Source organism: Macrobrachium rosenbergii, chromosome 8 (assembly GCF_040412425.1).
Source record: "Macrobrachium rosenbergii isolate ZJJX-2024 chromosome 8, ASM4041242v1, whole genome shotgun sequence".
Classification (NCBI taxonomy): Eukaryota; Metazoa; Arthropoda; class Malacostraca; order Decapoda; family Palaemonidae; genus Macrobrachium; species Macrobrachium rosenbergii.
Window position 1 is genome coordinate 351,461 of NC_089748.1, and position 17,622 is coordinate 369,082.

The 17,622-nt window shown below is 36.5% G+C and overlaps 1 protein-coding gene across 3 annotated transcripts in view; it reads right to left on the minus strand.

Moving 5' to 3' along the window:
- The window catches only part of LOC136840572 (tRNA dimethylallyltransferase), a 350,659-nt gene that overhangs the window by 107,021 nt on the left and 226,016 nt on the right, over positions 1-17,622 (minus strand). For all 3 annotated transcript variants that reach the window (XM_067107186.1, XM_067107185.1, XM_067107184.1), the window contains one exon: positions 16,683-16,937. In XM_067107186.1, coding sequence (XP_066963287.1) covers positions 16,683-16,937 — 255 coding nt within the window. The remainder of the gene's footprint in view (positions 1-16,682; positions 16,938-17,622) is intronic.

A 17,622-nucleotide genomic window follows, 5' to 3' on the forward strand; every position in this document is an offset into this window, starting at 1 on the left:
TATAGGCCAACTAACCTCCTATGTGCCCTTATTATTTTACTCATATTGAGGTCACCCTTGCTAATCAGACATTAATAATTTGTTATCTTATTACTACTATTCACAAATGCTAATAGTACCCAATATAAATTTGTCAAAGACTGTTGTAATGTGGCCAACGTCTTAGCACTTCGTCAAGAAAGCATCTCTTTTGCAGGAGTTGCTGAATAACCTCCAGCAGTATAGGTGGAAGACGTGCTGCCCTGAGATGTGGAAACCTTCTATAACTGTGAGAGAGAGAGAGAGAGAGAGAGAGAGAGAGAGAGAGAGAGAGAGAGAGAGAGAGAGAGAGAGAGAGAGAGAGAGAGAGAGAGAGATCCATGTTGTCCCATGGGTGGTGGAAGTCATCCTGCAGGAAGCAGTAGAGGCAGTTTGGCATTACGCCTTGTGGTGAACAGCTCTATCCTCTGCCAGTCCCACTCCTGGAATAATCTGTCTGCCACTTCTTGATGTACAGACCATTCTATCCCCACACTATCTGGTCCTTCCTAGTCAACTGGTCTGCCACTATTCTTCCCTGGGATGTATCTGGCTGCCAGGCCCACCCTGACCTCTTCAACCAGTCATGCAATTTCACTATCTGAGACAGCTCAGGGGAGATTGTTCCCCAGTTTTATGATGTAGGCCATTACATCAAGTACCCCTGTATCTGCTCCTGGAAGCATAGCAGGGCTGAGCACACTGCTCTCATTTCTAGAATATGTATGGTCCATACTCTCTGCCCCCTCTTTGGGAGGCGTCTCAGAACACCAGCAACTCTGGCGGCGACTTGCTTAGGAACACATTGCTGCTCAAGATTGTCAGATAGTCACCACTACAGATCCTCCATCACCTATGTGTTGAGAGGTACCAGCTGGTTGGGTGACCAGTTTCTCTTTAAATGCAAATGATGGGAGTGCAGGTGGGACCTGGCCCTTATGACCAACTTCTCAAGGGACATTAGATGCCATAGTATCCCTGCCATAGACATGATGACTTCAGCCCACATGTCATGAATTCCTGTGCTTGTGCTTCTTTCTTGGGGTTGACCAACCTTGCTGGAGCCAGAAAGGCTCTGATGGTAACTGTATTCAATAATATTCCCAGGTACTTTATTTCCTTTTTCTGGACCAGACCTGATTTCTCCCAGTTCATCATTATCCCCAGCCCGAAGCACAGATCTAGTAACCTATTTCTGTCCCTCTGCAGCAGCTTCTCTGACAAAACGAGGATCAGCCAGATGTTTAAGTATCTCCTCAGCTTTATTCCTTAACCCTTCAGGGACGGATTGAGCCCGAGTGTGAAGTAAAACAGGGTTGGGGAGAAGGACGGATTGAGCCTGAGTGTGAAACAATATAACGCAACACTGATAATAGAATGGGGCGAGAGGGAAGTGCCAATACTTCTACATGCTATAAATTCACTAATGGCAACTTATATACTGACCTGAGAGTTGTACCAGTGTTGCCACAGACGTCTTTCCAGCCATCAGTAATGTTTGTGACTTGAAGGGGGAAAATACTGCATCTCTCTCTCACATGAGTCTTTTTGTAAATTTTTGTAAATTTGCTGATGTTTTTGTTTTTGTTTTTTTGTAAATAACCGAAAATAGCCAGAAGGGGTTCATGAAAACCTTACTTTTTTTGTTTTTGCATTATTTTTTCAAAAAACCTTCAAATTATAGTATGTCATTTTGGGGTTGTAAATGTAATTTTACAAAGAAAAATTCTGAAAGAAATATTAGAAAAAGCATGTAAAAGTAAAAAAAAGTTACTGTAAAATTTTCTTCCTTCCCTTAAAATTATGTGAATAAATTTATGTGAATTTTTCAACAAATATGCCAAAAATTTGTTACTGCTTTTATTTCTTATCTGTTTTGATATTGTGTGAGTAGTAATAATAATTTTACAAAATACAATATATTTATTTATTAGAAAAAACATAAATAAGTTGGTAAAATTTACAATTGTCTTGTAAATGAGGCCCCACAAGGGGTTGTAAATAGTCATTTTCAACTTCTCGTGGAAGGTAGGGAAAATTTTTAGAATTTTTTTATTTATACAGTGTAAATGTGCGTGTTATTCTCTTTCCACTGATGTGATTTTTTTCTTATTTTGCCAACCTCAAAGTTTCCCCGGTCTGGGGTGCTGCACATTGATAAATTATGCTGTCCCTTAAGGGTTAACAGTGGGGCTAAGTTAGCACTAAATTGAATATTCTTGTGAACACTTGTGGATCACCACACCAAAGCAGCAGGCCTTGAACTGCCAAGTCGTCTGATGAAAAATGAACATCAGGAACTTCCTGGAATTGTGGTGAGTGGGAATGTAGAGGTAGGCACCTTAGAGATCTACTGAGATCATGTAGTCTCCTTCTTTGATAGAAAACAACACAGAGCAGGCTGTTTCCATGGTGAATAGGGTTGGTTGTATGTACTAGTTCAGTGTTCAGTTGAGGCCTGATAACAGTAACACTACTCTCTCATTTGCTCCTTCTGCTTAGAGTACCCCATCCTTGATGGAGCCAGTTCTGTACAACAGAGAGGAGACTGTTTCTGATGAAATGGGAATTGTTTTCCTCAAAAGGGAGTTTGTATTGCTCTTCAGAACTGATACCACCCAGTCCTCTGCACCGTAGTTCTACCATGTCTCCCAGTACACAAAGCAGCCCCCATCTGTGGAAGACCAGAGGGGGCATTTACATCTCACCTGGCTCCCACCCCTCCATCTGCCAGTCCTGTTCCTCTTTCTAGCCTGGAAGGGTTGAGCAGAAAGAAATGACTGGCCATTATTGTCCACTTTCTTGGAGAATTGCGCTGCTTGCCCTGCCTGATACTGTCACAGTAATGAGGAGGGTCTCCAGGAGTTGTTGCCCACTGACCTTGTAAGAAACAAGGCTTCGATGAGGGTAACTTGTTGGCCTGCTCCACCTTTGACGATTCCACCTAGAGTAAAGGTTATCCCTCAAGTCCTCCCTCTGGATTTTGATGACTTCTATACCCCGCTGGGGGAAAAGGACAAATGGGAGTCTGTGACATGGCTATTTTGTAGGTTCAACCAACTTTCTTGGAAGACCTGTCACAACACCAGTGATAGGAATGATTCCTCCATCTCAGTATCATGTTTGCCTAAATGTGGGCGAGTTGGTAAATCAGGTAACTACTTTTCCAGCCAGAGCTATCATACTCCTAACCAGGGGGCCCCTGACACACATCCACCCATGAAGCCAACTGTATGGCCTTCATGGTCATCAAATCCAGACTGTTTGCCTCCATGTTGCTGAACTGAAGGCCCTGCTGCTCGAAGCTTTCCAAGGGGATGTTATTCTCCAACCTACAGAAGGCAGCATCTAAGAAAAGAGGGGCTCCGTGGGCTCCCTCCATGACTCGTCTTGGCAGCAGAGGGAGTACTTTCGCTATTCAGCTTGCAGCCTGCCAGACCCAGGACCAATGTGTTGACCTATGCCATGACACTTCTTAAAATCTGGGACCATGCCATTTGCTCCCAGGACTAACAACTGCAACTTCTTGAAGGCTTGGGGTGATTGACCATCTGCTCCTTGCTTGTTACTGAGGTGGGGGAGGGGGTATGGGAGGGAATCCTATTCACTCCCTTAGTGGTGGGAGGGGGGAACCAGGTGGGAGAGGGGCTTTAGCTGGCCACATGGTCTACCAAGTTGGTCTGGCAAAACTTCCTGGTAAAACTAAGGTATACTTACTTACTTTGTCATTCTGTGCATAATACAGTAAAACGAGGGAGTCAAGAGTGGTTGGACAGGAAGATAAAGATGCAGAAAATAAAGATGACACACAGTACAGCAGTGCTAAGAAGTAATAGCTGCAGAACCTGGACAGCAAGTTTGAAGGAGGAAAGTGGGAATGGAGGTAAAGTAAATGGCTAAACAGTGGGTGCAACTAGGGGCTGAAGGAGCAATGCAACATCCTAAAGCGCACCACCTGCCCCTCACATCACTAACCCCATATGGGGACACTCAATACCTGGTAAAATAGCTCCAAAACCAATTCCAACATCAGATTTAAAGCTATCAGTATATACTAGAAAAGCATTCTTTTGCATCACAGCATGCTCTAAAAAGGAAGCTAGCATTACTTCCCATGTCTCCCGCTTTCCTGCATTCCAAACTTTATAGTATTTAACTTCTGTAACTGCCATAGAGGAATCTGAGAATATTTGACAAGAAATATATTATAGTTTGTTAGAATTTATTAAAATTCTCTTTTGCTCTGAATAAAAAGGGTCATGGTATTTAAGGATGGTCTCTGTTGCAAGCAGAATATGTTTCTGCTCACTCTGATAGCTGTTAAAGATAAGGAAAAACTTTAGGGCCTCATCCAGCTACAAGCCTGCAGAATCTGGAAGTGAGGCTCCACAGGAGAAACTTTAATGGCTCCTGTGGCTATCGAGATTCCTGTATCATGAATGGCATTTACGAGTTTTTATTCTATGTTGAGCTGTATTATGTATGGCATTTAGAGTTTCTAATTCTATGCGAAGAGGCAGATATAAATAAATCACAACCATAACACAATTTGGGTATGATTAGTGCCATGAACAGTCTCTGCAGCTGCTTGCAGTCAGCACCCCACAAGGTATGAGACAGAACCCTCACCAGGTCCATGGACTTTATAAATTGGACCTTAATATCATCTAAATGAGTTCCAAGTAATCTCACTATCTTACATTTCTAACAAAATGAATTCTTTGTTCGTTCATTTATAAATCTGGATGGTTACCCCTTATTTGACAAAAATGAACAGAGCTTTAGTTGCAGAGTGCAAAATTATGCACTTCTGCCAATTTCATTGTTTTGTTGACATTACTGATAACATCTCCCCAAAGAGGGCTACAAAAGGAGGAATGGAGATGTAAGCTCAGGGATTAAACATCTGAGATCTTCCACCAGAGACAGAGCATCATGAGGTAAATAAACAGAGTATATAATATATATCTCTCCTAAAGATATATCTGCACTACTACTGCTTAGGAGTCATGGCAAACATAAGGTTCCACCGTGATTTCCAACAGATGGAATACATGTCGTGTGGTACAAACATTCCCTTGGGCAAGGAATCTTGGAATTGCCCATTACTGTCTCTTGCAGTTAAATTCACATAAGGGATACATGTACTTGATGGATAATAACTTCAAGTTCCCTCCATTAGCTCTCAACTATTGGCAGGTCCATTAAACTATGGAAGAGATTTTATAAGTTCTTGGAACCACTAGTGAAGTTCCCTTTCATAAATTTTAGCAAGAGTGAGGGATTACCACCTCTCTCTCTCCCCATCTCCACTAGCGTTACCAAGATTCAATGGCTATTCCAGTAGTAGTATTAAAATAGTTTAACCAGACCACTGAGCTGACTTTCAGCTCTTATAGGGCTGGCCCGAAGGATTAGGATAAAATACTACACAGGGTCACGTTCTCATACTGTAACACATTCACGCAATAAATACATTTACTCATGCTTCCACACTAAAAAGGTTTATTAAAATTCATAAGCTGAGTAATATTTTTAAAAAATTTAAATTTAAATTCAACAAATGCTATGTTTTCATGCTTTTATCATTTACTTATTTTTATATTCTACCTATCAAACCACAGTTCCTCATGAACAACAAAATTGGAACGGCTGAAAATGTAAAAGTTTCTGACAAAATTTCATTTATCGATTTATTCCCAAAAGTTGACAGTTGCTGCTGGTCATACTTTGGACACTCACACAACACATCTGACCGTTATTACCACCCTGTACTCTGAGCACTCGGGAGGCTGGCCACGTGGGCTGCTCATTAAGTGCCCATGTGTCAGACAAGTATGGCCTATTCTGAGGCGTGTTAGAATTACTTGTGCGTGTCTCTCTCTCTGATATGATGAACTCCATTTTTTAACATTAGATTTTATTTGTTTCAATTTATTACTCTGAGATTCTCCATGCCATATACATTGCCATTTATTCATGATACCCATTTTTATGTGTATTACATAATCAGTACCAAGGATATTCACATTTGATCTTGTCATGTGAGGTGCTTCTTTGGCTGCTTTGTCTACATCTTCATTTCCTTTGATCCCTACATGGGCAGGGATTCAACATATTTCTATATTTTTCCATTATTATATAAGTTGTGGAGATATAATTTAATTTGTTGTACTATATTATTTTTTGATTTGTAACTTTGAATAGCTTCTATAGCGCTTCTCGAGTCACTGAAAATCACAAAATTAGTGAATGAAGATTCTTTAATTATTTTTATAGCTGATGCAATTCCATACAATTCTGCTGTAAATACCAAAGCATTATTAGGACGAGAGAACTGCTAAGTTTTGTTTTGGGACACTGCAGCATATTCCACTCCATGTTCTGATTTAGATCCATCTGTATATGTTGCATAATGTGGACCTTTTCGGCTTAAATGCTCTATTGTATGTTGTCTATGATGTTATGATGTATATGAGTTACTTTTTCATAAATACTTGAGGTGTGTGCAAATTATCACTTTATTCATTGTCCAGGGAGGATGTGATTTTATTACAATTAAAGGCACTTGTATATTTATATTCAGCAACTCAAACAATCTTCTAGCTCTAATTGGGGAAGGTGGTGGATGGTTATCTATAAATAAATCTCTTAATTCAAATAAATTTTTTGTTGGAGAATCACCAGTTTGAATTCTTAGAGCACTTTTCATTGTTACTAGCTCTCTATGGAGAGACAAAGGCAGTTCACCACATTTACCTTGTAACGATGATTTTGGTGATGATCTAAAGGCTCCTGAGCATATTCTAAGGCCTTCATTGTGAACAGGGTCTAACATTTTCAGCGTTGTGTCTGATGCTGAGCCATATACTTCGCTTCCATAATCAATGATGGACAGAACTGTTGCTTTATACAGTACAGTAAGGGTATGTCTATCGGCTCCCCAAGTAGTGTTCAATAGTTTTCTAATTAGATTTAATGCTCTTTTACTTTTAGATTTTACATATGCAATGTGGCCTTTCCAGTTCAAGTGAGTATCAAATACTAATCCCAAATACTTTGCTGTTTGGCCAATTGGTATACTATGGTTTCTGATTTTTAAATCTATTTCTTCACCTTTTTTCCACTTTTTATTTTTATAAAGCATGATTGCCTGAGTTTTATCTGTGGAAAATTTAAAGCCTACAGATGAGGCCCATTCATCTATTTTTACTATGCTTTTATTGACGATTCTTTCTACATGTTTTATTCGAGATGCTGAATAATATATAGCAAAATCATCCATATATAGGTTATTTTTAATGCCAATAGGTAGATTTTTACTGATATCATTAATTGCTAAAGTAAACAGAGTGCCACTGAGGATTCTTTCTTGTGGAACACCATTTTCAAGTGGAAATGTTATAGACAGATCACCATCAATTCTCACCTGAAAACTGCGATTTGTCAGAAAGTTCTGTATAAACCTAGCTAAATGTCCACGGATGTTGTTGTTTTGTAAAGTTTTTGATATAGCATACCTCCATGTAGTATCATATGCTTTTTTAATGTCAAAGAAGACAGTTACAGTAATTTGTTTTCGTTCAAAACCTCTACGTATATGGTCTTCTAAGTTAGAGAGAGAATCTAATGTAGATCTGTTACACTGTGACCGGAACTGAGCGGGAGTCAGAATTTTATTTTCTCGAATGTGCCATGTTAGTCGAGTGTTTACCATTTTCTCTAATAATTTGCATAAGCAGCTTGTTGAAGAAATTGGTCTGTAGTTATTTACATTTGCTGGGATCCTTTCCAGGTTTGGGATAGGAATTATTATAGCTTTACGCCATTCATATGGAAATAAATTTTGAAGCCACAAATGGTTATAAAATTCTAATATGTACAACTTTGCCAAAGGTGCTAAGTGGCAGATCATCTCAAAACAAACATTGTCACCTCCAGGAGCAGATTTATTGCTGTTCGAGTGTTTTATATTTATTAATTCTGTTAACTTATTGGACCACCATGGAACTTTGTTTTGTTGGATAGGGTTTTGACTTTTGTATTGCTTTATCAGCAGCATTTTTAATGAAATCAACAAGAAATTTATTAGTTTCATTATGGTCTTTTAAACATTCAAATGGTGGGATATTTCTAGTGTGCATTTCATATCGCTCCTAATCTGCTTTAAAAATGTTATAGTGAGGGCATGTTTTGCAGGATTATTTTGTAAAAAGGAAATTAATATTGGGAAATGATCACTGGTGTGCAAGTCATCAACTGTATTCCAATCTAATCTGTCGACTATACTTGTTGTACATAAAGTTAAGTCTGCTGAGGAAAATGTTCCATGTGCTTTTGAAAAATATGTGCTAATTTTGTCACCATTTATACAGCACATGTCGTCTGAATTCATGAACTCTTCTATTTTACTACCTGTTCTATTTGAGTTGGTACAATTACAGTCCCACATCGGGTTGTGAGCACTACAATCACTGTGTGATATATTTGTCAGATCCACAATATATACATACAGATTTATTACAACAATTTTTCTTTGTATATCCATACGCACTACAGTTTTGGCAAGTGGTTTTGGAACGTACGGTCTCAGTTCTCTGCTTTGGCCCAAGATTTTAATTTTTAAGGGTAATTCATGGCCTTCAAATTTTATCTTTGCTATTCTGTTTTTTATTACTCCATGTACTGGCTATGTTGTATATTTTGCAATCTTGTACATTATTGTAATTTTTTTTAAGGGACTCCAGCAATATATTCTTTTCTATTGGTTCATCATTATCAGGGAGTACTATGGTACCTTGTACACTGTTCATATTGTCATGTTTTTTTATATGTACTTTTACATTATCAATATTTTTTATAGTTATGTAATTTTCTTACTGATTTTTTGTTGTGGTTTCTATCAGCTACATCTGCTCTTTTATTTGTCTGAATGACATTTCAGTACCTGAATGTCAATTCAACAGAAAGTTTTCTAATTTCAATGCCGGTATTTTTTTCTCTGTTTCTAAGGTCAGGAATCTTGACCAACTTCCACTTCCTCAGAGGGAGTCGAAGTGAGTTAAGGTTGGGTCAAGATATTTGCTTTTTTTTTTGTTTACTTTTCATTGGAGCAAAGGGCTCCAGTGTAATTACATTAGTATTTTTTCTGATTTTTCCAGAGAGAGGATGTCAGAGGAGGTTCCAGCAGTTGTCAACTGTGCCGAGTCGCTACCATCAAAGGGCCTTGACTGTAGTAACCCCTACGGGATGGGCTAAATATATATCAAGCACACCCCCTAGACCAGGCAAACTTTAAGGTTGGCCAATTTAAGAAAAAACACATCAATGGAAAGAGGAAGATGTGCAAATGCACATGATGTAAGGAAAAAAATTCTAAAAATTTTTCCCTACCTTCTCAGGAAGTTGAAATTGAGTATTTACAACCCTGTGTGGGGCCTCGTTTACAAGACTCATAAAAATATGTTAATTTTACCAAGTTATGCAAGTTTTTTCTAATAATTTATTTCATTTTGTAAAATTATAATTGCAGCTCACATAATATAACAGATAAGAACTAAAATTAGTAACAAACTCTAAGTGTATTTGTTGTAAAATATTTGAGATTTCCTGAGATGGGAAGATGCAGTAACTTTTTGTGAAGTATACATGTTTTTTCTAATATTTCTTCGCAAAATTACAATTATAGCTGTCATACTATCATAAAAGACAGAACTAAAACCAACAGCAATCCCTGGGTATATTTATGAGCAAATAAATAAAAAGACGTCCTAGAGCAGCAGAGAGGCAGTACATTCCCTTCTGAACTCTCATGGCATAATGATTGATGTCTCTCCCAAGCTGCGCTAGCTATTTGCCATAAGTCATTTACGGCCCACTGAAGTGCTATGAACATTTTTCCTGCTAAATTTATCCAACCCGAAAGGCGCGTAATATCAATACCCATATGAGGATTCCCATCCATCACCCCAATCATATTATAGATACTCGTGTGAGGATTCCCGTCTATTAACCCTTAAACGCCAACTGGACGTATCGTACGTCGACTAAAATTGTCTGTTGGGTGCCGAGTGGACGTACCGTACATCGACTACAAAAAATTTCAACCGTCGGTCAACTTTGACTCGACCGAAGTGGTCGAAAAATGCAATTGTAAGCTAAAACTCTTACATTCTAGTAATATTCAATCATTTACCTTCATTTTGCAACAAATTGGAAGTCTCTAGCACAATATTTCGATTTATGGTGAATTTTTGAAAAAAACTTTTTCCTTACGTCTGCACGCGGTAACTCGGCCGAAAATTTCAGAAATTCTTTGGTCACTTTGTCATAATGTTTGCACCGGTTTATATTAGTTGTTACATAAAGTTTTATATATGGAAATGTGCGCAATTTCATGTAGAATACAATGAAAAATAACTCATGGTTGTAGCTTCTATAAGTTTTGAAACATTTCCATATAAATCACAATAAGTGCCAAAATTTCAACCTTCAGTAAACTTTAACTCGACCGAAATGGTCGAAAAACGCAATTGTAAGCTAAAACTCTTACATTCTAGTAATATTCAGTCATGTACCTTCATTTTGCAACAAATTGAAAGTCTCTAGCACAATATTTCGATTTATGGTGAGTTTTTGAAAAACTTTTCCCTTACGTTTCACATGTAACTCTTTTTAACATCTCAAATTCTTTTGTCACTTTGTCGTAATGTTTGCACCGGTTTATATTAGTCGTTACATAAAGTTTTATACAGTATATGGAAATGTGCGCAATTTCATGTAGAATACAACAGAAAATAACTCATGGTTGTACCTTTTATCAGTTTTGAAATATTTTTATATATAAATCACAATAAGTGCCAAAATTTCAACCTTCGGTCAACTTTAACTCGACCAAAATGGTCGAAAAACACAATTGTAAGCTAAAACTCTTACATTCTAGTAATATTCAATCATGTACCTTCATTTTGCAACAAACTGGATGTCTCTAGCACAATATTTCAATTTATGGTGAATTTTTGAAAAAAAAAAAAACTTTTTCCTTACATCAGTGCGGTAACTCGGCCGAACATCTCAGAAATTCTTTCGTCACTTTGTCGTAATGTTTGCACCGGTTTATATTAGTCGTTACATAAAGTTTTATATATGAAAATGTGCGCAATTTCATGTAGAATACAACAGAAAATAACTCATGGTTATATCTTTTATCAGTTTTGAAATATTTTCGTATAAATCACGATAAGTGCCAAAATTTCAACCTTCGGTCAACTTTAACTCGACCTAAATGATCGAAAAATGCAATTGTAAGCTAAAACGCTTACATCCTAGTAATATTCAATCATGTACCTTCATTTTGCAACAAACTGGAAGTCTCTAGCACAATATTTCGATTTATGGTGAATTTTTGAAAAACTTTTTTCCTTACATCCCTGCGTAACTCGGCCGAACATCTCAGAATATCTTTCGTCACTTTGTCGTAATGTTTGCACCATTTTATTTTAGTCATTACATAAAGTTTTATATATGGAAATGTGCGCAATTTCATGTAGAATACAACAAAAAATAACTCATTGTTGTAGCTTTCATCAGTTTTGAAATATTTTCATAGAAATCACGATAAATAGAAAAAATTCTACTTTCGGTCAACTTTAACTTGACCGAAATGGTCGAAAACCGCAACTGTAAGCTAAAACACTTACAGTCTAGTAATAGTCAATCAATTACTTTCATTTTGCAACAAACTGGAAGTCTCTAGCACAATATTTCGATTTATGGTGAATTTTTGAAAAAACTTTTTTTACGTCGCGGCGTTCACTTAATTCATGCATCATTTTGTGATAATATTTTCCGTGTTGCTTTGATCATTTTACAATTTATTATACACCAAAATCATTGCAGTTTAGTGTACAATACAAAGAAAAAAAAATAACTCGTTAGCTTTAACCGTTTTGCTCACAGCGCGATTTGTATACAATTATATATGAAATTTTTTTGCGCTGTCATATATTTCAATATTTATATATGATAATGATACTTTTTCATTTCTGATGATTGCATACTAAACTTCAGGCAATGACAAAAAAAGGAGCCAAAATGAACTCTTAATCTTAAAAACTAAGCGTGCTGTGATTTTTGAAAAAACTTTTTTCTGCTTCAGCACTAACTTTAACGCCTGCATACAACAGACACTTTTGTAAATAGAAGCTCGGCGTTAGAGGGTTAAGGGTAATTATGTCAGTGATTTTATCATTAAGGTCATTCTTGGACATTTTACTAATAAGAGGGGTCCAAATGATACATGTCAGGGGTAAGGTTAAAATTACAGCTGGAAGTACGCTGTATAATTGCAGATTCCAAAAGATTTCGTGACGAGAAATCTTTCAATCTGGCAATCACTGAATTGTCAGTCTAATTTATCCTGTGAGAGTTTTCATTTAAATGAATGAATATTATATTGGATGTTTGCCCAGTTTTGACAGAATACTTATGCTGTTTAATTCTCAATTCTAAATCTTTACTGGATTGACCTATATAAAAAGAAGAGCAGTCAAAAAGCATGGAATTGTATGTATATATATATATATATATATATATATATATATATATATATATATATATATATATATATATATATATATATATATATATATTGTTGCTTTCCTTAGGGCTATTTTTATTAACATTCCTTTTAGTGTGTTATTATAGGAAAAAACCAGATTGACATTAAAAGATTTTAACAATGATTTTATGGTTCACATAATATTTCTTAACAGAACCCAGAAAAAAGGGAAGAGTCTCTCACTGTCTCAGAACCTAACCCCCTTTATTACTATTCTTTCTTATAAGGAAATTAAGATCCATTCATACAATTTACATTTACACAACGTCTTCAGGAATGTATCCCCCATGTACATGGAGTTATCTATACAGTAGTTAATTTTGGTTAACATCCATTTTTCAGCTTAGCCCTTAAGGGACGGCATAATTTAACAATGTGCAGCACCCCAGACCGGGGAAACTTTGAGGTTGGCAAAATAAAAATAAAATAACATCAATGGAAAGAGAATGACACGTATATTCACACTGTATAAATAAAAAATTTTTTAAAAATTTTCCCTACCTTCCACGAGAAGTTGAAAATGACTATTTACAAGCCCTTGTGGAGCCTCATTTACAAGACAATCGTAAATTTTACCAACTTATATAGGTTTTTTCTAATAAATATATTTATTGTATTTTGTAAAATTATTATTACTACTCACACAATATCAAAACAGATAAGAAATAAAAGCAGTAACAAATTTTTGGCATATTTGTTGTAAAATATTCAAGTAATTTTACAAGAAGGAAGATTCAGTAACTTTTTTTTTTACTTTTACATGCTTTTTCTAATATTTATTTGCAATTTTCTTTATAAAATTACATTTACAACCAAAATACTATCGTAAAAGACAAAAACAAAAACAACAGCAACCCCTTCATATACTTACAAGCAAATTTACAAAAAGACTCATGTGAGAGAGAGAGAGATGCAGTACTTTCCCCCCTTGAAGTCACAAGCATTACTGATACTGGCCTAACTCTCACGTCTGTATAAAAGTTGCCATCAGTGAATTTATAGCATATAGAAGTATTGGCACCTTTGTTTCGAATCATTATTACCATAACAGTGGTGCGTAGTTCTGCTTCGCACTGAAGATCAATCCGTCCACCTCCCCAAACCTGTTTTACTTCACAATGAGGATCAATCCGTCCCTTAAGGGTTAAAGCTTGTTGTTAGTTGTTTATAGGTACACTTAGTGTACATGGTTATTCGGTATTGATAAGGGGGGGGGGGCAGGTAAAGGTACAAAGTTGTTGTTTTACACCCACAGATAGTGTTTTTATTATCATATCTATAAATTTCCATCATCAAGCAGAGACTTGAATGTATTAAACCTGATAAGGGAGAGATCACTGTATTCATCATTTTTTCCTGTAACTCCTATCTCTCTCCCTCTCTCTGCAGGCTGCTCTCCCTCTGGAGCCCTTTTGGGTACACAGATTGTTGAATCTGTCCATAAGAGTTTTCAGTTGAAGATTTAAAGAAAGAAAGATAATTTGGTTGCTCAAATTTCTTTCTCTCTATCTCTTACCTTGCTGTTTGGCATCAGCCACTTTTCTATGTTCCTTCTCTGTTGTTTGCTGTTACTTCAGAAATGACAGTTTGTTCAAGTCGTGGTATGGTCATAAGTTTTCCTTCACTCACTTTCAATGGGGTATTAGGTGCTGATGGTTTTTTTTTCTCTCCATAGATGTTCATGAGACACTCAAGTTCATTTACAGATTTATGCTAGGCTTTTTTTTTTTTAATCACATACAAAGATCGCAGAAGGTACAGGCATCAACAGTCTGCTTCAGTAGTTGTAATTTTCACAGACTTGACCAAACATTCTATCTTTAGTCTCCTTCAGTTTTCAAGACTGTGATAACTGAATATGGCACCTTCCCATAAGTGACCTAAGAGATACTTAAAGATCTCAGCAGCTGTCATCCAAATTAATGTAAATTTGTATGTGACATTTCTTTTCTTTATATCTACTTTAAGGACACCTAATGAGCTGGCTGGTTCTCATTTTCACAATAAATGATGGTTTGGATTTTCTCTCCTGTTACAGGAATGACAATTCCTTCAGTAATCTTTTTCATGGTCCTCTCTTCTTTCAGGTGTTTTTAGCACACGATTCCGGAAACAGAGTATAACTGTGCCAATTTTATTGTCTCCACTAAAGACAATAAAATGAAGCAAACTCTGTTTACAGAACCATGTATATAACAAAAATCTGGAAAAACATTTATAAAGGAAAATTTCAATCCTCTTACAGACAAACTGAGAAAATCTAAGTCATCACCTACTGTACAAATATGAAAAGCAACCAGCTCATAATGTAAAAATAACCTGGTGTCCTTAGTGACCCATTTGAATAATAGTAGCGTCACCTACAAATTTACACGCCCCGTGAATGGATGCCACAACACACATACATTCGGATGATGACTACAAAGCTATCAAAACATCTTTCATGTCACCTTCAAGAAGATGCCATACTGATTAAAGGCATCAAAATTATAGACCAAGCACCAGGCCATTGTTGCCTGCACCTTCTTGAAGCCCTGCATAATCTGAAAAATAAAAAGTCCATCATATAAAATTCAAACACCAAGAGAGAGAGAGAGAGAGAGAGAGAGAGAGAGAGAGAGAGAGAGAGAGTTATAAATGATTTGTTTAACCAGACCTCTGAACTCTTCTAGGGTTCTTCTCAGGCTGGAAGTTGAGAGAGAGAGAGAGAGAGAGAGAGAGAGAGAGAGAGAGAGAGAGAGAGAGCAACCAACTGGTAGCAAACCCCAATGAGCAAGATGGAGAAATAAAGAGCAGGCTATTATAACAGTGGGAGGAAACCAACATAAACCCCAAACCTCCCTCATCAACACAACCAAGGAGATCCTGATGTCTTAAGATGCTAGTTTTACAGCAAAAACATCTGGCACTGCAACTGACCTGGACCTCAGCTACACTTAAATCCACTTTGTATTTTATTCACTATCTCTGTAGATGGCTGCCAGTTTGAGTGCTGGGACATAAGAGTTACAAGATAAATTATTATTATTATTATTAAAAGTAGTTTAACCATACCACTGAGCTGATTTTCAGCTCTGTTACTAGATAAAAAAAACAACAATAGTAGTACTGTAAGTGTATCTTTCTACGTCTGTTGGAATTTGTTGCATAACCCTCCTGCTGATGAAAATGCAAAAAGTGCAATAGAAAAGACTGTATAAGATGAAATTAGAAAGTAATCCTTCCATATCACTATGCACTATCTGTCAGATGTTATATACAGTCTAGTGACATAACATCATCATGAAGAATGAGATGAAAACAGCAGTAGAGCAGTCAAGTCATAATGTAAGTAAAGGTAGCAGGAAGATCAGTGGTGAAGGGCTAGAAAATCGAGTGACTTATGTAATGATCAGTCCACTGGCATTGAAACAACTATCATTATCTACATAGTTCATTTAGCCTAAAAAAATAAACAAAAAAATCTTGGTAAACACCTCCCATGAACCTATCCACTCAATCCAAAAAATTTTTTTTAACACATCTTTCATCCAGGGAACTGTTAATAAAATTGATATACAAAAAAATTAAAGCTCCAATTTCCTTTAAAATAATTCCACTGCTTTTATATGCCAATCCCTCTTCAAGATCCCCCTGGAGAGAAGGGAGATAATCTCTGATTTTTACTACTCAGAAAGGATGCACCTTCCCAAGTACCTATGGCTGGAGTAATCGACAAGCAAGTGCTAAACAGGCACACGGATTAGGCTGTCATGGCAAAGAGAATGCAGTTGCCCAACCCTTAAGCATTACGAATCAAAGGCGTTTGCTTTATTCTTAGACGATGATGGTGGATTTCCTTTTCCATGACATAACATGAACTGTCATAAGGAAGGCTTATTTGGTATTTCCCAGCATTTTCTCGCTACTACCAACCACTTTCCCACTACATTAGCCAAACCACCTTTATTTTCTTTCTTGTGCTTAGGAAGGCATTCCTAACTATATACTACCAAAAGTACTAATGATTTTGACACTGATATACACACAACAAAGAAACACATACCTGTTTTAGGTTCTCCACGCCAGTCAAGTATAATTTTTTGCCTTCATCCATGATCCGTTCTGATTCAGGTAAAATTAAATACTGATGAAACTCCTTAAAACCAATGCTTTGAAAAATCCCTTTAGTATAATCTGCATCTTGACCATCTCTTAACCGAGCTGTGTTGTAAGCCATGTGGAAGTCTGTTAATTCTTGCAAGAGGCCCCTTTTGATCATGTCATCAACCCGTTCATCCAATCTTTCATCCAATACATCCTGTATAAAAAGGCTAATAATTCAACTAAGGAAATAACTGAATCATTCTCTTTAAAGGCTTAACTTTCATTATACTGCATTAATAGCAAATTTTCATAGAACATAACAATACATTCTATTAAACTTTAACTATCTGCACTCAGTGGTGGCTATAATCACATAAAAGTTTAAATAACTAACAATTTAATATTTGACAACATGATAAATATCCCTATTTTTTCAGAAATCCAATGTAAAACATGGTATTTGGAGAAGTTAAAATATTCCTCCTTCAATTTTGTCTCATTTTTTCTTTTTAGAATGCTTAAATACTTTCAAGAAATGGCTACAATGATCTGCAATAACTTTGACAATAACTTCAAGAAAATGTAAAAAAAAATCAATTACTACATAACATCCATTTATATTATACTAATCCTTCTCCTGGAACTTGACATTATCTGACACATCTGGACCAGGAACCAATGCCCAAAAGCAGTAATCTTTCAATTATCTGGATTAATAGACCCATGGGTTCACTGGATGACGACAAAATCCAAATAATGGTGAATCCAAATAATGGTGAGTAAGAAAATCTAAGGTCTCCTCAAGGTAACACTGTACCCTTCCTCACCTAACCTCAATACCACTTAACTGTAAACACTCAGTATGCTGATAAAAACAACCATCACTTTAAACTGAAAAC